General features: G+C 45.1%; 1 protein-coding gene across 1 annotated transcript in view; it reads left to right on the top strand.

The window, feature by feature from the left end:
- Prep (prolyl endopeptidase) overlaps positions 1–21,841 on the top strand; it is a 111,062-nt gene that overhangs the window by 42,527 nt on the left and 46,694 nt on the right. Inside the window, exons 7-8 of the mRNA XM_075944316.1 lie at positions 11,630–11,735; positions 21,412–21,603. Of these exons, the coding sequence (XP_075800431.1) occupies positions 11,630–11,735; positions 21,412–21,603 (298 nt within the window). The remainder of the gene's footprint in view (positions 1–11,629; positions 11,736–21,411; positions 21,604–21,841) is intronic.

Raw genomic sequence — 21,841 nt, 5'->3', positions numbered from 1 at the left:
ATTCACTGCCAATGAAAATTATTTCTTTCTTACACCACCTGACAGTTGCTCCTCTACTTCGTGTGTGTGTGTGTGTGTGTATGTGTGTGTGTGTGTTGTGTTCTCTATGGCTGCTCCTCCACTTCCTGTCTCTATGTGTGACCACTCTTGTGTTCTCTGTGACTGCTTCTCCACTTCCTGTCTGTATATGTGACTATTCTGTGTTCTCTGTGACTGCTTCTCCACTTCCTGTCTGTATATGTGACTATTCTGTGTTCCCTGTGGCTGCTCCTCCACTTCCTGTCTGTATATGTGACTATCCTGTGTTCTCTGTGGCTGCTCCTCCACTTCCGGTCTCTGTATATGTGACTATCCTGTGTTCTCTGTGGCTGCTCCTCCACTTCCTGTCTGTATATGTGACTATTGTGTGTTTCCTGTGACTGCTTCTCCACTTCCAGTCTCTCTATATGTGACTATCCTGTGTTCTCTGTGGCTGCTCCTCCACTTCCGGTCTCTGTATATGTGACTATTCTGTATTCCTCAGTGTCATTTTGTAATTAGCACATGTCACTCACCTGGTCCTCAAGATTGATGCATATTGAAGATTTCCCTTTCGTTTTGATGCTGAGCAAGATTTCACTATGTGTGTATACATTTTTCTTTATTCATCCATCCAGAGATACAGGGGTGGGGGTCTACCTGTAGTATTAACATGATGCTGCTATGAGCATCTAACATTTACAAATAGGAAGTATCTCATGTATACATTTAGCTAAACAAACAAAAAGAAAGGCAATTTTAAGTACTTGTGGGCATCCTATTGTCTTTTTAATCAACTTGACTGTGTTGGCCTAATGCTTAATGTGGTCTGGACCACAGCGTTGAGGAGGAGGTGACTGCTTCATGCATAGACAACATCAAGTCCCTGCACAGATATTAACATGCAGACCACAGCCAGAATTACTGATGGATGGATGGATGGATGAATGGATGAAGTCCCAAACTGTGTATGTCCTTATGAGCACCGTGCACATTGCCTCTCATCAGAAAGGAAGAGGCCACACAAAATGACTGCAAAGACCATTTAAAAAATGGCAGTACAAGCCGGGCGGTGGTGGCGCACGCCTTTAATCCCAGCACTTGGGAGGCAGAGGCAGGCGGATCTCTGTGAGTTCGAGACCAACCTGGTCTACAGAGCTAGTTCCAGGACAGGCACCAAAAACCACAGAGAAACCCTGTCTCGAAAAACCAAAAAAAAAAAAAAAATGGCAGTACAGGAAGGGTGCTTGTTTACACACAGATGTAGGAAGTTGAAATAAGTAAACAAACAGGCAGTCAGAGTCCTTTCTTTCCTGTCCCAGGGCCCTGAGGGTCTGTGGGTGCAGGGTTCACCAGGGACTCAGTGTTCATGTCCCAGGGCCCTGAGGGTCTGTGGGTGCAGGATGTTCCAATGTTTCAGTGTTCGTGTCCCAGGGCCCTGAGGGTCTGTGGGTGCAGGATGTTCCAATGTTTCAGTGTTCGTGTCCCAGGGCCCTGAGGGTCTGTGGGTGCAGGATGTACCAGTGTCTCAGTGTTCCTGTCCCAGGGCCCTGAGGGTCTGTGGGTGCAGAATGTACCAGTGTTTCAGTGCTTCTGTCCCAGGGTCCTGAGAGTCTGTGGGTACAGGATGTACCAGTGTTTCAGTGCTTCTGTCCCAGGGTCCTGAGGGTCTGTGGGTGCAGGATGTACCAGTGTCTCAGTGCTTCTGTCCCAGGGTCCTGAGAGTCTGTGGGTACAGGATGTACCAGTGTTTCAGTGCTTCTGTCCCAGGGTCCTGAGAGTCTGTGGGTACAGGATGTACCAGTGTCTCAGTGCTTCTCTCCCAGGGTCCTGAGGGTCTGTGGGTACAGGATGTACCAGTGTTTCAGTGCTTCTGTCCCAGGGCCCTGAGGGTCTGTGGGTGCAGGGTTCACCAGGGACTCCGTAGTCTGGAGAGCTTGTTGACTGAGAAGATGACTTCTGGGTGAAGGAGGCATGGCATTCATGCTTGGGGTGAGGCTGGAGAAGTGCTGTAGGGCAGGCAGACAGGTGGCAGTCACTAGAGTTCATTGTGGTGCAAGTTGAAATCTAATTTTCTCTGCTGTCTTCCTGTGCCGGCTGACTTGGGTGTCAGGCAGGTAGGGAAGGTGTGCTTCCCATTTTAGTTTCCCCAGTAGCCGTAAAGGAACGAATCAGAGGAAGGGGTGGGGTGGCTTGCCTACAGCCATTTGCCAGCTTGACTTGTGTTGGCTGCTCAGCTGTGGCATGTGTCCGGGTGCCAGCTTCCCAGTGGCACTCCTCTGTAGTTCTGGGGCCTCTGCTCTTGTCCCTGGCTACCCATTGCATCCTCCTGCCATGCTTCTGTTTCCTCCTGGGGTATTTTTGTAAGGTGCACACCTTTCAGCAGGGATCTGTCAGGATGACTGAGACCACAGCTTTCCCTGTGGCTCCGTCCCACATCTGTGGATCACCTGGTCCCTGGTCCCTCAGGCTGTGATCACCACTGCTTGCTCACCTGCCTCCCAGGGACCTCAGGCCACCTCTGTTCACAGTCCGTCCTGTGCAGTCACACTGCTGTGCCTGCCTGGGCCCCCGGGTGATAACACAAGAAGTCAGCTGTCCTTTGACTGGATGGGAAGATGCCGGCTCTTTGCTGTACGTGATGAAGTGAAGTTGAAGGGCACAGTGGAGGAGAGAGACTGTTGTGTCTTAGGTTAGCTCAGACCTACTCTGCCATGAACACTTCAGATTGAGACAACCAAAACCCAAACAAACAAAAATCCCCGTGTCCTGAGGCAGTGTCCCCAGCAGGGGGTGCTGCAGAGCAAAGATTGTGTAAAAGCGTAAAAGCTAGAAGCATGCAGACAGCTGAGTCTCACACTGGGGTCCTAACTCTGTCTGTCACACCTTATTCCTGAAAGATTTTTTTTTTTTTGGCAATCCTGAATCTTAATATTTATCACATATAGCCATAAGCTGTACATTGATTATACATTGACTTGTGATCCTTTATAATTAAAAAATACACACTTGTATACACAATTATACATGTTACGCATATATTCACATGGGAAATTCACACACACACAAAATGGGCATGTAGCCTGCCCTGGAGTGTGGTTGGCATTCTCATTGTAGTGATCTGAATGATAATGCCCCCCACCAAGGCTTATGTGTTTTAGTTCTTGGCCTCCACTTGGTGGAACTGTTTGGGAAGGATTAGGAGGTATGGCCTTGTTAGAGGTGGTGTGTCACTGGGGGTGACCACAGTCGCTCTCTGTCATGTGGCTCTAATGTATGCTCTCAGCTTCAGCTCCAGCGCCATGCCTGCCCACCTGCTTGCTGTCATTCTCCCTCCCATGGTGGGCATGGACTCACCCTCTGAAACTGTAAGCCTCCAATTAAGTGCTTTGTTTTATAACTGCCTTGGCCATGGCGTGTCTTCACAGCAACAGAAAAGTATCCAAGACATCCATTCTAGTGACACTCCAATAAAGAGAGCTGGTTTAATCTTTCCCAGCAGGTACCAAAGGCAAATAGCTTCCTGGTGGGACTTTAGCTCACTTCCCCTTCTTCATGCTTGATTGCCTCTGGTTGAGTTTGTGCGGGTCCTGTGTGCTGTCCCAGTCTGTATAAACTCATATGTGCATCAGCCTGCTGTGTTGTCCACCACCCCAGGCTCCTACAATCTGTTGATGGGTAGGTAGATGTGGGGGAAGGACTTGGGAGGAGGTGGGAGGGGAAAAGATATGATCAAAATATACTGAATGAAAAAAGTTTGAATAAATATAATCAATTTTTAATAATTCTGAGAATTTTATGCATGCATGTGATATATTTTGATCATATCTACACACTACTTACACCCACATCTTTTTCCCACTTGTTCCACCCCTCCCAACTGCGTGCCTTCTTGCTTTTTTTTTGTCTTTTTAATAACTCACCGATTTAGATTTGTGCTGCCCATACGTTCATGGATGTGGCACCCACAGTCCACCAGAGTGTGGTCAGCCTACTAGGGGAAAAACCCTGCGCCAAAAGTGACATTCCCTCCCTTGGAAGCTATCAGTTGTCAGTAGCTCCTCGGGTAGGGATGGCGACTTGACTCTGTGAAGGTTCTGTGCTGTTGCCATGAGTCAATGGGTGCTTCAGTTCTGCCTGGACCAGAAGGTACTGTCTGGCTCCTACTGTCTTCTTGCGCCTCTTCTGCAGTGGTCCCTGAGCCTTGGGGAGGGTGTGGTTCCATTTGTGTCTGGGCACTCCACTGAACTTGCACTTTGGACTTTGACCATTGACTTTTTGGATTAACCATCATCCACCACACAGAAAACAACCCAGCCCCTCTCCAGTGAGCTCTGAGAGCTGCTTTAATCTGTGGCTATAGAGATTCAGAGGGCAGTTTGTGTCCATTTGCAGTTGTAGGTTCTGCTGTGGGCCCTATGACTTCCCCAACCATTGGTTCTTCAGAGTGTCTGGCGTGCATTTCCTCCTGAGGAATGAACCTTAAATTCAGTCAGGAAGGGAGGAAGGAAAGCAAATGGTAGATTCTTGAATAACCAAGCTTGTCAACCGGGAAAGAAAAACAACGATGGATTAGAGCGTAAGTGGCTCTCCCTTGTCAGGAGCTGCAGTATTTTATTTTAAGTAGGTTTTGTTTGTCCGCCCCCATGCCACCATTCTAACTTACCAGGCAGCATTTCAAAGGTGTTTGGATAGACTCAGGCTCTCCTGAACCGTAGTAGTGTACTATCTGGGGAACTGGCTAGCCTGCCATATGGCTGCCTGTCAGAAAAGCGTAGGAATGTGTAGGTTGGTCGTGCACACTTGCGTGCGTGGCTGCTTATCCGCCCAACACTGGCTCTTATGCCATCCATGAATCCTATCTGAGAGCTCATCATTTGCATGTAGTTTGGCATTTAAACGTTTTTCTTAATTAGGGGTTGGAAACATGCTCAATATCAAAGTGATGTTGTTATGATTCAAAGCTGATATAAAAGGAATCCAATAAAGTTGGTAGAGATTGCTGCTCTGAGAGGAACATAATTAACTCTGAAAGCTGTTAAAAATCCATTTCCTTTCTTCTGTGTTTTCCAGTTTCAGGTGTCAATGCTTTCCCTACACCTTTTACACACACAGTTCTATGACATACAGAACAAAGTACCGTCCTTATCTTGGAGAAATGCCCGTAGACAAGAGTGAAAATAAACTTACTCATCCTCTTTTCTAAGTAGATAAAATTGAGATTTTATGTCCTGTTTGGGTGCTAACATGGGCTGGGTGACTTGAGTCCAGAAACTCCAGGAGCTTGAATCCTTCTCTAATTAACGTATGATGAATTGTTGTGTATGCAAAAGTGGGGTGTTTGTCCTGTCGTGTGATGTTAATGTAGATATTTTTGTAGATGAACGATTGGGAGTTTAAAATAGTAATCGTTTTTCTGTTAATTTCTCCTTTACTCTGAGACTCAGGTAGAAAGGCTTGCTCATTTAGGTCTTTTGGGAAAACCCAGCTACCCTGACTGTGATCGTGTTTAGACTGATAATAGTTAAATTCTTCAGCTTTAGATTTTTCTTGGTGCTAGGAGTGAAAGTCATATGGATTAATTTTTAAAAACACACCAGTGCCCTATTCTGCCTGCGGAGGTGGACACTGAGAACAAGTGCATTGCATACAGCCTGAGTGTGCACTAGATAGCTCCCTGGTGGTGGTCCCTGATGCTTAGGATAAGCAGTTGTAAGGATGGACAGTTTGAACCAACTGACTCCTCCCTAGGAATCGTGGACATCTTTCCCCAAAGCATTCTGGGATGTTTTTCACACTTTCCTCCATTAGTTGCTCCTCTCTGGCTATCATACTTCATACTTCAGGTTACTCATGTTCAATGATGTGGCTCATCCTTTGTCTGTCTGTCTTGTCTGTCCGTCTGTCTCAAGCATCTTATCATAAGCTCTCAAAAGCCCTGTCCTTATTTTCTGTGTATTCTAGAATTGAGTTCCATGGCAGCCACTGGATAGCCCCTGAATAATATTGTTTGAGTAGACACATCCTCAGCCCCAGCTCCCCTGAGTAGCTGTCCATGTTTGGTGGTTTGCCTTTGGGAGAGAAAATAGAAAGCTGGCTAAAACCTGGATGATCCTAAAATCAGCCACCATTGGTCACATTGGATCCTGGTCTACCCTCATCCACTCTGGGCAAAAGAATAGACTTTATTATCAAAAAGGTTTTGCTTGTGAATCTCACTGTGGTCACACCAGGATCCCCATTTTGTTGGTGGTTTATCCAGGTAAATATAACCAAAGCAAGCCAAATCTTTCCCCTTGTTGGGGACTGCAGTGCTAATCTCGTGCAGGGCAGTGCACAACTGAGAAAGCCCAGACTAGAGAAAGGTGCCAGGAAGCAGGGTGTGTCCTAAGCTTGAAGGAGCAAGGCAGGTGACTATTTAGGCTCTGCGTTTGTTTCTCAAATATCCTGGTTGAGGATAATGAAAACCTATTACCCATAAATCACTAGATGTTGTTTAGCTTATCTGTAGAACTCCATATTTTTTGTACAGCTAGACATTTCCCTCTGTCTAGGTATTTTCATATACAGATACCAGCAGGTTATTGTTATTATTATTATTCCTTAGTTATTTTCTAGTTGTACTAAGTCAGCACTCTAAATGTAAGCCAGATGACGTCACAGAACTAGGCTGTCAGCATGCCAGCATATTAAACTTTATAGTAGTAAGAATGGTGACTTCCAGCTTTGATCCCTACCGATACTGTCAGAAAAGAAAGTAGATCTAATATCAGCAGACAACTCTGTCTCATTTATAGTGATATTCTTGGGGGTTTGCTTATGTTAATGTTTTATCAAGTAAAAAGTGACGATGACTTTAAGTGAATTTTGCTTAAAATGTTATAAAATAAAAGGTGTGAAAACCAAAAAGTTGGGAATTCCATATCTCATAATTGGTAAGATTAATGTTACCATCTGTCTTTTGCTCAGTGTTTTTAGTCGGGCTGCTTGCAGAAAGCAGGGTTACTATAGCCACTATCTTATTGCTGAAAACAGGGATGCTTTGTAGCAGGGGCCCTTGTTCGTCTCAGGGAGCCATGGGCTGCTTCTCTTGCTCCTTGTTTTCCTTTTCTCTGGCTTTTAAAGAAAGTTAGATTATGCATTAGAGTCAGAAAGACCTTCATGTTAGAGTGTTTGTCTTCCCAGTGATCTCTCAAAATAAATCATCTTTAAAATTGTCTTAAAATAGTCTAAGAGGCTAAGCATCTGTTGTTACTGGTTATTTTTTAGTGGAGAAAGGTATTGTTTCTAATCTGCACATTCTGAGGAAAACAGAAAATAGGTGATTTTAAGGTTGCCGGCTTGAACGTTGAAAATGCAAAGGTGTTTCCAGTTAAGCAAATTTTTGTGGCTCTTTAAGATCTCGGAATTGTGATGATTCAGGAGGAAGGTGCCCGGGGACTCCTGCCTCAGACTAAATAGGAAGCGCTGTGACTAGTAGTCTGTGAGTGCTGAAGGGAGTACTTGATGGGTTTGGGATGGGCTCGCAGCAGCTGCTGCCCAGGTCTGGCCTCTTGCAGGAATGTTGCTGTTGTCTCAGTTGACTGAGGCCCTCCTGCCGAAGTGGACATGGTTTGTGATTGAGGTGCCGTGACTTAAGGAGCAGGCTGTACAGGATCTGTCTGCGCTCAAAGGACAGGAGAACAAAGATGTGAGCGAGTGTTAAGGAGGCTGCTTTGGGTGATAGTTAATAGAATTATAATTGTGGATTTCTGATGCTCTTAAAATAGGACAGTCTAAAACTGTGGGACTAAAAATCTGAACGTTAGCTCGTTAGCTTTCTTATTTAAAAGCTGAGGGGAAGTAAAATGTGTGACTTTCAAATCATTCTGAATGAAAAAGAAAAGTTCACAAAGAAGTTGATTGTGAGTTGTCATAGTGTACATGTGTGCGGTCCCAGCACTCGGTAAGAGGAGACAGGAGTTGTCACAGTGTACATGTGTGTGGTCCCAGCACTCGGTAAGTGGAGACAGGAGTTGTCACAGTGTACATGTGTGTGGTCCCAGCACTCGGTAAGAGGAGACAGGAGTTGTCACAGTGTACATGTGTGTGGTCCCAGCACTCGGTAAGTGGAGACAGGAGTTGTCACAGTGTACATGTGTGTGGTCCCAGCACTCGGTAAGTGGAGACAGGAGTTGTCACAGTGTACGTGTGTGTGGTCCCAGCACTCGGTAAGTGGAGACAGGAGTTGTCATAGTGTACGTGTGTGTGGTCCCAGCACTCGGTAAGAGGAGACAGGAGTTGTCACAGTGTACATGTGTGTGGTCCCAGCACTCGGTAAGAGGAGGCACTCATTGTCACAGTGTACATGTGTGTGGTCCCAGCACTCGGTAAGTGGAGACAGGAGTTGTCATAGTGTACGTGTGTGTGGTCCCAGCACTCGGTAAGAGGAGACAGGAGTTGTCACAGTGTACATGTGTGTGGTCCCAGCACTCGGTAAGAGGAGACAGGAGTTGTCACAGTGTACATGTGTGTGGTCCCAGCACTCGGTAAGTGGAGACAGGAGTTGTCACAGTGTACATGTGTGTGGTCCCAGCACTCGGTAAGTGGAGACAGGAGTTGTCATAGTGTACGTGTGTGTGGTCCCAGCACTCGGTAAGTGGAGACAGGAGTTGTCATAGTGTACGTGTGTGTGGTCCCAGCACTCGGTAAGAGGAGACAGGAGTTGTCACAGTGTACATGTGTGTGGTCCCAGCACTCGGTAAGAGGAGACAGGAGTTGTCACAGTGTACATGTGTGTGGTCCCAGCACTCGGTAAGAGGAGACAGGAGTTGTCACAGTGTACATGTGTGTGGTCCCAGCACTCGGTAAGTGGAGACAGGAGTTGTCACAGTGTACATGTGTGTGGTCCCAGCACTCGGTAAGAGGAGGCAGGAGTTGTCATAGTGTACATGTGTGTGGTCCCAGCACTCGGTAAGTGGAGACAGGAGTTGTCATAGTGTACGTGTGTGTGGTCCCAGCACTCGGTGACTGGGGACAGGCGTTGTCATAGTGTACATGTGTGTGGTCCCAGCACTCGGTGACTGGGGACAGGCGTTGTCATAGTGTACGTGTGTGTGGTCCCAGCACTCGGTAAGAGGAAGCACTGTCATAGTGTACGTGTGTGTGGTCCTAGCACTCGGTGACTGGGGACAGGCGTTGTCATAGTGTACATGTGTGTGGTTGTAGCACTTCTTAAGAGGAGGTAGGAGGATCAGGAAGGAATTGAAGGTCACCCGTGGATGCATAGTGAGTTCAAGGCCAGCCTGAGCTTCATGAGGTACTGTATCAAAAGATATATATTTTTACTAGAGGGTTGGGGTTGTAGCTAACTAGTGGCACCTATGCTTAGTGTGGATGAAGGCCCCAGGGCCAATCCCCACAACAGGAACAAAGAAAAAGGAAGAAGCAGGATGAATAGAACCCTTGAAAGAATTGATAACCATGGTTTGTAAAACTTCAGAGTCTCAGATTGGATATTGAAAACCAAATTATGTCTTACTCATTTTCAGTAGGTGCACTGGACATTGGGGTGTTCGTCACTGGCCGCACCAGTGTGTATGGTTCTAGCCTCGGCTCCTGCCCTGCATGGCTGGAGAGATCAAACAGCAGTTCACAGAACTTGGTTGGCAGAAAGTTGGGACTGATGTGTGTGGGTCATTCTTACTGTCACCCCAGCCTTCTGCCCCATGGTGTTTTAGGGACCGCAGCACAGGGATGAAGAAAAGAGCCAAAGAGACTGTAGCTGCTTGAGTCCGTGGAGTCAGGGGCTGAAGGTAGGGACATCCCAGGAAGGGTTATGGGGTCACTTGAAGGTCCCCCGTGGATTCAGCTGTTTATCAGGAGCTGTGTGCACTGAATGGTGCTCCCTGATTTAGGCTCAGCACAACACCCAGGAACTGTAAACTGATACCTGCTAAAGGCTTGACAGGCTGGTGGCCATGTTCTGACACAATTAACAAAGCTTGAGCACCCAGGGCCCTAGAGAGGCCGCACTCTCCCAGTCAGGCTGCGACCCTAGCCAGTGAGGCTGGAGAGCAAGCCTGGATGGAGCCAGGAAATTAATTGACTGAAAACATTTTATAGTCAGATTAGAAAGAAGAAAAAACTCCAGTGTTCCACATGCCCAGAATCTAATTCAGAAGTCAATACACGTTTAATGAAGCAGAATAATGTGACCTCAAGCCAGAAAAAGCCTTAATCATAGGAACAGATTCAGAAATGGCAAAGGAGTTAGCAAATATTTTTTTAAAAAAAATTATCGCATTAGTTTACAGAGGCTCTTAGAAAATGTTAGACAGGACCGAGTGAAACACAATGTCTATTTGAAATGCCAGGATAGAGACAAGGGTGTTCTTAAAATGTAAAGGAGGTGGAAGAAGAAAAAAAAGTCACATTTGATAAAATATACAAACCTGCAGATCCAAGAAGTGCAGTGAATCCAAGTACACCATTACAGCCAAGACTGTTGTAATTGACTTGCAAATGCATGGAAGTAACAAGAAAGTAGTAAAAGCCTCCAGATAATAAAACACTCATTACATGTAGATTAATAAAAAGCAACAGGGGGCTGGAGAGATGGCTCAGCGGTTAAGAGCATTGCCTGCTCTTCCAAAGGTCCTGAGTTCAATTCCCAGCAACCACATGGTGGCTCACAACCATCTGTAATGGGGTCTGGTGCCCTCTTCTGGCCTGCAGGCATACACACAGACAGAATATTGTATACATAGTAAATAAATAAATAAATATTTAAAAAAAACAAAAATAAAAAGCAACAGCCAGGCAGTGGTGGTGCTCGCCTTTAATCCCAGCACTAGGGAGGCAGAGGCAGGTGGATCTCTGTGAGTTCGAGGCCAGCCTGGTCTACAAGAACTAGTTCCAGGACAGCTAGGACGGTTTCACAGAGAAACCTTGTCGGGAAAAACAAACAAACAAAAAGAAAGTGACATAAAATGACAGTTCTAAACTAAAGCAGTAACTGCCATGACTGCCCATGCCAAGACACCTCCCTGTGGGGCCTGCCCTGGTGCTCTTTTCTGGCCTTCAGGCATACACACAGAAAGAATATTGTATCCATAATAAATAAATAAATATTTTTTAAAAATCGCCATATTCTGTTATCCTAATGGGACTTCTTAAAGCAACTTTATTCTCGGGTCCTGAGTTTGGAGTGAAGACGCATTCACTTTTTTCCTAAGCGTTTGTTAGAATTGCATGTGAAGTGTCCTCCATGGCCTCTTGAACGTTTGGTCCCCAGCTGCTGGGGCTGTTTGGAGAGGTTGTAGGTCATCGAAGGGTGTGGCCTAGCCGGAAGAAGTGTGTCATTGCAGAGAGGGCCTTGAAGTTTGTAGTCCATCCTGATTTCCCGTCTGTGTCTGTTTCCTGACCTGTCGGATGTGAACAAGCTTCTGCTGCATGCCTTCCCCGTCATGGCAGACTGTAACCCCTTAAGCCGTAAACTCGGATTAGTTCTTTCTACCCCGAGGAGCTTCTTGTCAGCTGTTTGGTCATAGTGATGGGAACGGGAACACCCACTGCACAGGCCGCTAAACAAGTCCACATTACTCAGCCCCGCACTGTTGTCTCTCTATAGCTCTCGGATGATGGTCGCTACGTCTTGTTATCCATCTGGGAGGGATGTGATCCGGTAAACCGACTGTGGTACTGTGACCTCCAGCAGGAATCCAACGGTATCACTGGTAAGTTATTGAAGATCGATGTACTTCCCCTAGGATGCCCCGTTAGAAGGGTGGTATGTCAGTCTTGCAGTTGACTCTGAGCCAGCCGTCTTCCTTTCTACCACGTCATCTCAGGTCATGCAAATGTTTGTGCTTTTGCATGTGATAAGGGCAAGTGAGGTGGAGCTGGCTATCTGAATTTCCCGTGTAGATGGGGGTTAAGCGTGTCTTCTGCACCTGCTGGTGATGAAGTCCTGTGTGGTGAGGAGACACTGGCACCTTGACCTGTAGCAGTTTATAGTCATAGAGTTCTTAGGATGCAAACTGTCCCAGGCATGTGGCTAATACAAAGGTGGGTATTTACACCATGGCCCCTCCTGAGCTGTGTACACAGTGACAGCCCACTTTTGCTTTCTGAAGGCTCCCTTATATGTCACCATAGTGAGCGCAGAACCAGCCTATTAAAAATTGAGAGCAGTCACCGGGCAGATGGCACCGGCCTTTAAGCCCAGCACCCGGGAGGCAGTGACAGATGAATCTGTGTGCATCTGTGGCCAGCGTGGACCGAAGCTGATTTAATTTGAAAGGTGATCTGCTATACTAAGATCAGGCATTTAAGCCATCGGCTCCATAATTTACGATGTTGAAGTTTGACCAGCCCTGAAAAGTTCTCACATAAGCTGACTACTAGATCCAGGTGCCTAAGAAATTAGTGTAAAATACGGATTATTTCAGAGAGGCTTCACACGGGATTCCAAAATAAACCATTCTAAATACAATTCTGAATAATTTATGTGTCTCGCTGATAGTGTTCAACATTCTAATACAAAGATAATTTTTTCTGATTGGGTATTACATTATTTAACCTGCTGAGCAAAGGTCAGCCGTGCAGCAGGAGGGTCAATAATTTATTACATCAGTAATAAATGCATACACAGTAAAGCTATTTATTTTATTTTAAAAGGCAGGGACACCTATTTTAGCCTCAACTACAAGCACATTGGTGTTCCCATTCTCTGTAAGGAGCAAGCCGCTAGCCACAATTCTTCACTGGGTCTCTGTAGAACTGAGCAACCTCTGGAGATTGCACCCAAATGAAACTCTGTGCCTCTCTTTGCCCACACCCTGTGTTTCTCAGGTGGTAGAAGGATTTGGGCTTCTCCTGGTTTCTTAAAAGTCCCAGAAAGAGGGCTCCTTCTCGAGACAGGTGTTTTGCATCTTCTGTTTATAACTTTACCTTGTCTTTACATCATTAGGTAGGCTTGTGCTGTTAAGGATACAGGCTAACAAATTAAAAAGCACAAATTGCTCAACTTCCAATAGGTAAGGAAGCTCCGTTTACTTTGTACACCGAGCTGCAATCGCTAGGTCCATGTTAATACCAGATAGCAGTGTTGTGTTTGTGAGGTAGGTGGCCTGTGCAGGTGTGTAGGAGAGAAGCCGAGACGGGGTGGGGAGAGAATGAATAGGAAGGGGACTGCTGCAGGGGTTGGCTTTTGTGGTCATGGGAATCATTCAAGCACGTGTGAGCACAGTAGGGCCAGCTCTCAGGACGGTCCGACAGGCTGATGCCCCTGCCCCCAAGTGGAATCTCTTCTCTGGGGAAGCCTCGTGGTCAACCTTTGACTTTTCAGTTGTTGAGCAAAGCCCTTGCTTTGTCAAGAACAATATCCTGTGCTTTCTTTTACCTCTGCAAACACCCTGGCAGGAACACCTAAGGTAGTGTGTTAGGTTAACTAGAGACGTAGAGCAGATGGCTCTGTGGCACTGACCTGAGTTCAGTTTCCAAAAGGTTGCTGAGCTGGACAGTTCAGAGGTCACTGAAAGCAGGTCATTGTTCCCTCCTCCTCAGAAGCTCGCTGACTTCTGAGTGACTGGCTGGTTGGGTGGAGCTAAGCTGTGAGCTGCTTAAGAATGAGCTTTCTGCAGTGACAGCTGTAGGATCCTGAGTAATACAGGGCCTGCCATCTCTTTTATTTAGTAAATTTTTCTATTCATGCACGTGTGTGTGTGTGTGCGCGTGTGTGTGTGCGTGTGTGTGTGTGTGTGTGTGTGTAGGGGTGTTTTGCCTGAATGTTTGTCTGTTCCAGTAGAGGATGTTGATCCCCAGAACTGCAGTTATGAACAGTTGTGAACCACCGTGTGGTTGCTGGGAGTCCAACTGGAGTTCTTTCATAAAAAAACCAATGCTCTTTACTTCCGAGCCACCTCTCCAGCCTCAGCTTTCATAGTCGCTGCTTTACTGGCCTTACGTTTGTGGATAGCAGAAACCCCACAGTGATTGGGGTTGACCTACTGAGCTGCTCAGTTTCATACATAGGCTCAAGAGTCAGTTGCAAGGAGCAGGGGTGGCGGCATCTTGTTTGTTATTTTCATAGTAATCGCTGGTTCACTGCGGATCAGTCACATGGCTACAGTTATTTAAAGAAACCATAGAGTTGTTCTTTGATGTCCCTGTGACTTGGATTCCAGGACTCTCTCCTGGCGGACACCAGAATCCACCTTCCACATCTGTGTGTGTTTCATATCCTCTCTAGATTACTGTTAAGAGCTAAGGCAGTATGAATGCGATATAAAGTCGCTGTTCTGGATCGTTTAGGGGTAGTGGCCCAGTCTAATGTTCAGTAGGGATGCAGTTTTTCTTTGGTGTCTGTTCAGTTTGTCTGGTTGGATCAGGGACTGTGAATCGCACAGCAGCTAAGTGCTGTACTGTGTGTGCTTGGCTACTTGAAGGGATTAAATCAATGTCTCTCTACAAAGGAGACGGCAGATGGGAATGGTGATTGTGAAGGTGTTTACATGGTTCACCGTAATTACAGCTGAGTATCTTGATTGGAAGATTGTTTTTCCCTTTCAAGATAGCCATGTCTGCAAATGGAAAAAAATATACCTGTTTTACAGGGAATTAATTATAAGCAATAGTGAACATGCAGAGAAAAGGGTGACTAGGGTTTGGGTTCCTGGCATATAGAAGGCTCCATCCTTCCCTCTTGCTTTTCCTTGACAGAAGTGGGTTTTTGGAATCACAGTACTTTTGTTTTAGATAACAGCATAGTAGGTTAAGGGCCTATTTAGAGGGGTTTTGTTGTTGTTGTTTTGTTTTGAATTCCCAATAATCAACTTACTCTAAATACAAGTTTTGGTATTTTGTTTACTGCCCCGCTGATTCATAATCAGAAGAGTTCTCCGTGTGTGCCTCTGTGGACAACTGGTGGGAAGGGTCTCAGGGTTTGTGTCTGATTGGTAAGAATGAATACCTCACTCTCTCACTCTTGCTTCTTATCTTGCTCCTTAGCTACTTAGTCATTCTATTTAAAAGGAAGGGGAGCCATTGGATTTAAATGTACCTACCGTTTACCTCAAATGTGGCTGAATTAGTCAAGAAAATATGGTAACTAAAAATTACATGGAACTTTTTTTAAAAAAAAAATCTCTGTATTACCTTAGTAAACCTTGAGTATTCCTTTTGATAAGTCTGAACCTCAAGGACAGAAAAATAAATTAAATATTAAGACACTACAAAGTTGCCTACCTTAAGAAGTGAAAAATTCACTTCAGTGAGCTGCATGAACCTAGACCTCATTGTCTTTCACCCTCTGATTGTGTATGTGTGTGTGCACGCATGAGCGTGAGCGCACACATGCGTGCGTATGAACAGCGCTTGATGGTCTCCTGATAGCTGCACCAGCTTGTGGCAAATAACTAGTTAAGGTCCCTTAAGAGACCCATGTCCAGGTACCCTGCCTGATAAGCCTTCCTCCTTCTGTACTAATAATAAAATCCATATTTATGCTATGTTTTTTCTTAAACTTTTGAACCCTTTATATTAGATATGTCATGAAAATTGTGCATTAATTCATATAACCCAGTGGCTTAGGGAACTCATCATTTTTAAATTATTGATTATAAATATAGACTTTTCTTAGGAAAATGGCTGTATGCCTCAGTAGAGGAAAATTAGATTTTAAGAGATGACTTAAAGTCATTCTGTTCAGAGGCATCATGTTCCATTTTCATCACTTGAAGAATGCTGGGGTAATTGGGGTACTAAATGCTGCATTTGTAATGTTTCCGGGGAGCAGGTTCAGAGCTACACATGCAGATCCTTGCTTTAGTCTTCTCAGCCCCTCTCCCGTGAGTAGCACTTTCTCTCCTCAAGGGGCTTGCAAGCTGGATGTGCTTCACAGCAGCCTGTAAAAACACAGATGTATACGAAGGAAGAGGAATGGAAGAAAGATAAATAACACTAAGCATATTTTTAAAAGCTATAGAAGCCGTGTTATTTTATGTTATTCAAAGTTACTTTGTGTGTGTAGCTTAAATGAAATTACACGATGGGGTGATGATGCCACACTGCGAGAGCCATAGACCTAGTGAAAATCCTAGTAACAGTCATGAAAAACTTCCTTGGGGAAGTCCAAGAGTTTTCCCCAAAATATAGCTGCTCTTGCCCTTGGTGGCCTCCCAGAACTTGAAGGTAAGTACCTGTGGGTGTAGGACTTGAAGGAATGGAGCTGGAACTGAGCCTGAGGGCTAGCTCTCATGGCTAGGAAGGCGCTCTGCAGTCCTGCCCAGTTGTGACACCCTTGAGTCACAAGACTGAGTGGGCCATTCAATAGGAGGGAATTCCTGCCTTTTACTGTTAACTTAGGAAATTACAAATGGCTGCTGAAGTCGTGGTCACTTTGTCAAACCAGTGTAATTTCTAGCTACATTTTAAATACTTTCCCTGTATTCAGAGATTACTGTAGCCCTCACATCTCATTAAAGAAACTTATTTTTGCAGCAGACAGACCAGTACAGAAAACCACAACTGATCAAAATGCAGAGAACTGCTAACTGTTGGGTGCCTAGCTCCATTTGCTATCTCTGCGTCACACCCCCTACACCTGAGGCTTGGGGAATATCACAGTGGAGAGGGTGGAAAAGCTGCACGAGCCAGAGGACAGGATGCTTGTTGCCAAGTCTGCGTGTATGATAGAGAAGGCGCACCCAAGGAGTCTCAGCACTGTGGTCTCTTAAAAAATACCTACACGCGACAGTAGTTGACATGTCAGTGTAGATGGAAGGACTCTTAGGACCCCCAGATGATTGGTGAAAGAGGGGGCCAATCTTCCATTGGATGAGCCCCTGTATGGTTACACAGTACCAGATGTAAGCCTTGAGAAGATATCCATGCAAGGACACTAAAGACACTGAGCAGGTCATATTTATACGTGTGTGCATAACAATAGTAATTATAGAAACAGAGTCCACAAATGGTGGGGCACTGTAAGAGTTGGTGCAAGGAGGGGGCGGATGTAATGCAACAGGCAAAGTTAAGCAAATAAACATGCAGCTTCAGGCAAGGATAAAGAAGTCCTTTACAGCGGGGGGGGGGGGGGGCTGGAGACTTCTCCCCACTCAGCCTCAGCATCTGACATCACCTTGATTCTGTTATCTATGGGACATGCCAATTCTGTATAGTTTTTGTATAATATAAAAGCATCTTAACTCTGTTATTAGAGACGGCCACAATTTCCCCATGAGATGTAGTTAATATTATTAGTCATTGTTAAAGAAAGAAATGGAAGTGTGTCTTTGCTCTAAGAAAACCATAAGAGGATTTATTTTAAGTTAATCTCCATCCAGTAGACAAATCAGTCCCCAGCGAGAAGCAGGCCTAACAAAAAAGCCACATTAACTTTATGGTGGAGAGGTTTGGGAATTGAATTCTGTTGGCCTCAGAGTGAATAGTGGCACGTACAGACAAAGTGAGCAAAACCTGAAACGGTTAAGGAATTAAAGCCGTGTCTCTTTTGTGAAACTAATTTTCATGTTGTGCTTTTAATTCAACAGGGTTCTCACTTGTAAATAGCAAAAATGAAAAAGCCCCCATGGTGTACCCAAAATACCTTTTTTAAATTCTTTCCCCCCACCCCGAAACAGGGTTTCTCTGTAGCTTTGTAACTGTTCTGGCACTAGCTCTTGTAGCCCAGGTTGGCCTCGAACTCAGAGATCCGCCTGCCTCTGCCTCCCAAGTGTTGGGATTAAAGGCGTGCACTAGCACTAGCACTGCCCTTCTCCTCCTCCTCCTCCTCCTCCTCCTCCTCCTCCTCCTCCTCCTCCTCCTCCTCCTCCTCTTCCTCCTCCTCTTCCTCCTTTTTCTTTTTAAATGAATTGTTTCTTATTTTTCCATCAAAGACTAGAACAGGATTCTGGGGCACATGGGGCTTCACAGGCTTGACATGTCCTGCCCAGTGAGGGCCTGGCCCTGAACTGTTTTTCAACACTACCATAGTGATATTTGCAGCCTGTAGTTAATTGCTGGTGGTGTTGTTTGTTGCTTTCACTATAGCAGAGAACTGGAAGCAACCTAGATGTCTAACAACAAATGAATGGATCATGAAAATTTGGTGTGTGTATCAAATGGAATATTATTCGGCTCTAAAGAAAAATGCGACCACAAATGTGCAGGAAAATGGATGGATTTAGAATGCATAATATTCAGTGAGTTCGTACAATCTCAGAAAGAGAAAATAAAGTACAATTTCCCTCTATAATGTATGTGTATGTATCTTTGTTTAAATATATATTTTAATGTATATTTATTATATATAATATGTTTACATATATATAAACAAAGATATACATGGGTGCAGTATAACATGTAGAAGAGAGAAGAAGAAAGGCTAAACACTAGGCGATGCTGTGATGGACACAAGATAGAAAGAGGATGGAAAGCTGATTATTTTTCTAGTTTTAACTCTGTCATGGATGTTTCAGCTTTGGTGGTAGTTAAGTGTGTAAAACACATTTGTAAGCGTGTCAAATCCAGCGTGGCACTCCACAGCTGCCACACGTCTGTCCTTACTGCATAGAAGTCCACTGAGGTGCATATATAGACTTGGGTTTGGTTGCTTTCTGGTGTGATGCTTTTAAGTCCCAGGTTGTTTTCTTATAATAAAGTTAATTTAAATGAAAGCATTTTACATCTTACACCTGTTTTTGCACAAATCCAAGTCACAGCTTCTTGCTCGGATGCACCACAGACCCACGGTGTATGTTCACAGTTAGTCAGCTCTTCAGAGCAGAGTGACATGCCCACAGGCTTGTCTGAGGTGTTGCTGTGCAGCAGAACCTGATGGTTTGAGGACCGTTGCTTCTTTTTAGGCTCCCCTGTGTGCACTACAAAGGACTTTCCTGCAGTGTTTGGGGCTGGTGTGTACTCGAGTGGCTTCGCATGGGTTGGGATTGTGATAAATGTCAGTGTCTCCACGACCTTTTCAAGCAGAAACCGTAGAAGGTTATACTGTGAAATAAACGTTTACATCATGAATGCTTTGTTGGCAGGGGAATATTTAAGCAATCTGACATTTCACTGGATCGAGATTTGGTATCCACAAATGAAGCTTTCTGATTATCTTCAAATGTTTGATTGGCAGCTAGTGACTTAAATTGTTGCTGTTCTAAGACATGAGGGTGTGGGGGGGTGGGGGAGGGAGAGAGAGAGAGCAAGTTACTGTTGCCATAGAGTGGATCACCTACCGAGTACTCGTTTGAGGGGAGCAATTTGCCACTTAAAAAGTTAAGAAGTCTAGCTGTGCTTCATGTGCATTTTGACCTCATATGAAGCATTATTGTAAGGTCTGCTCCGGGAGTGTCTAAGTATGTATTCTGAGAAGCCTTTGAGCTGAAACAATCTCAGTACTGTAAACACTTACACAGGGCCTTCCAGATACATTGTTGCTGGCAGAAAGGGACCAGAAATCATAGAGGACAGAAATGGAATGTGCAAGGGAACCCAGGGACAGAGACTGAGACTGACTTGTCTCCGATGTTTCTGCTGGGAAGGAGGTGACAGTGAAGCCTGTGTGCAGGAGTAAAAGGAGGCAGAACTGCGGTGTTGTGAACGTGCACGTGACGGACAGAGTTGGACTGGTCAGCAACATAGATGAGCTCCTACCTGGCTGTCCTTATGCGTTGTTTTCCCAACTGAGTCTCAGAATGACGTTACATTCGCATTTCTCTGTTTCCAATGGGGTCGTTGTCTCTTGGGGCTGTGCTGTGTTTTTATTTTAATGTTTCCTTAGAAGAAGCTCGGTGGTTTTGCTTGCTTTTTTGTTTTTGTGTAGACCCCACATTTCATGCTAGGTACATTTCTAGGTGTCCTATGACTGCCTCTACTAGAAGGCCCTCCTCAGTGTTTTTAACTGGTTACTGCCAACATTTAGGAAGGTTTTAGATTTTTACTGCTGGTTTTATTGGTCTTAATCCCAATTACTTTTAAAAACAGTTTCACTGAATTTTTATTGTGCAGTAGATATACTAACAACCACTTTAATAATAATTTTTCCTGTTTTCATGTTTTCTGTGATTCTTAGTTGATGGTTGAGGAAATAAAGCTAGACAGAGAATAAAGAAATCATTCAAAGTCATGTGACTTACCAGAGGGAGGGCTGGGATTTTGATCCAAGTATCTGACCACAGGACTGGTCTCCCGTGTTTGAATCACACTTTCCCTGATTTGTTTAAGGCAACGACACTGTATGTAAAGCTATTCTGTGGTTACAAATAAGACACAAGTGCAAAGTACTTACCAAATGCACTGGGGTAGAAACGAATGGTCCAGATTAAAATGGAAGTTTGCTGTGCAGTTGAAGTTGGGAGATGTTTGGAGAATATCTAAAGTTGTGGACTTCTTTCCCAGATAAATTCTCTAAGATTGTCACTGAGCCTGATCATTAAGGTTTACAGAGCCATTGCAGGATGCTGGCGAATGTGGGTAAGATGTTTAGTGATGACCACTCTGTGCCAGTTCTTAGGAATAAAGGATTTCCAAGTGTGCCTCGCTTCATTCAATGCAGCTCTTATGTATTGCGAAATGCCTGCAAGCTGAGTGTGAAGTAGCAAGGAATCTTCAAAGCTATCTATTGGAGAGCAGTGTCACCAAGTGTGTGCTTGTTAGAAGTGACCAGCCATTTGAGATTGGCCCGTTCAGAGGACAGAGCCTGAGTACCCCTAGAGCTCAGAGTTAGCATGTGCCAACATTGACTTAGGTGGGACTTGTGTTGTGTGGGGACTTTATTCAGAGTGTAATGGGAAAGGCACCATTGTGGACCAGGTTAGAACATTAAGACATCCTGCTGACTGGAATAGAGTAAATCAAGAGTGGCTATGGGAAACCATTCAGAAAGATAACACTATAGGCCAAAGCTTCTCAAACTTGGCACTGTTGACTTTTGTTATGGACTGACTTGTGGGTGGTAGCATTTTTTTAAGCAGCATATCTGATCTCTACCACTAGATGGCAGTAGCAATCCTCACCTCCCAAGTCACAGCCACCAAAACCAAAATGTAGACCTTGTAAATGCTGCTTCCAAGAGGTGTGTCTGTTACTCCGGTTGAGGGCCACTGTCGTGGAGCAGGTGGTGACTGATGACTTTGTAGGGTGGCAGGAGAGGTGGAAAGCCAGGCTTTGATTTGAGACTTGCTCAGAAGAGGGTTTAGCAGGTATGGGCCCCCTTAGCGCCAGAGTGTTCAAGTGCTCTTTGGCCCCCACTCACAGCTAGCCCTTGTTCATTCTTGTGTTGGAGCTCCCGGTACCATCTGTGTCTTAGGCTTTATAGAAAGAGAAGAGCCCCTCACCTCCCTCCAAGGAAGCCTGCATCATTTCTTACAGTATCAGAGGTGACAGGAGTGCGTTGTGTCTCCGCAGGAATCCTGAAGTGGGTAAAGCTGATAGACAATTTTGAAGGAGAATATGACTACGTAACCAATGAGGGGACGGTGTTCACGTTCAAGACGAACCGCAATTCTCCTAATTACCGTCTGATCAACATCGACTTCATGGACCCTGACGAGTCTAAGTGGAAAGTGCTTGTTCCCGAGCACGAGAAAGATGTCTTAGGTAAGAGCAGTGGCTGCTGGGAAATTGGGCTTGTGGGAGCATCATCAGGTTGGCCCACTTCACGGTCTGGTGACTAGTTCCTCAGTACTGAACCTTTGGCTTGTGATTATTAAGAATGTCGTTCTTAAACAGTGCACACTTTCTGATAAAAAGAAGGACAACTCTTTTGTGTCGCCTTTGGCTGTTTCCGCCTCTCGTAGAAGTGAGGGTGGACTTCCAGCCGTCTTGCTAGAAAAGA

Source organism: Microtus pennsylvanicus, chromosome 1, assembly GCF_037038515.1.
Source record: "Microtus pennsylvanicus isolate mMicPen1 chromosome 1, mMicPen1.hap1, whole genome shotgun sequence".
NCBI classification, from domain to species: domain Eukaryota; kingdom Metazoa; phylum Chordata; class Mammalia; order Rodentia; family Cricetidae; genus Microtus; species Microtus pennsylvanicus.
The sequence above is the reverse complement of the archived record's forward strand: the minus strand, read 5'-3'. Positions and strand labels throughout refer to the sequence as shown.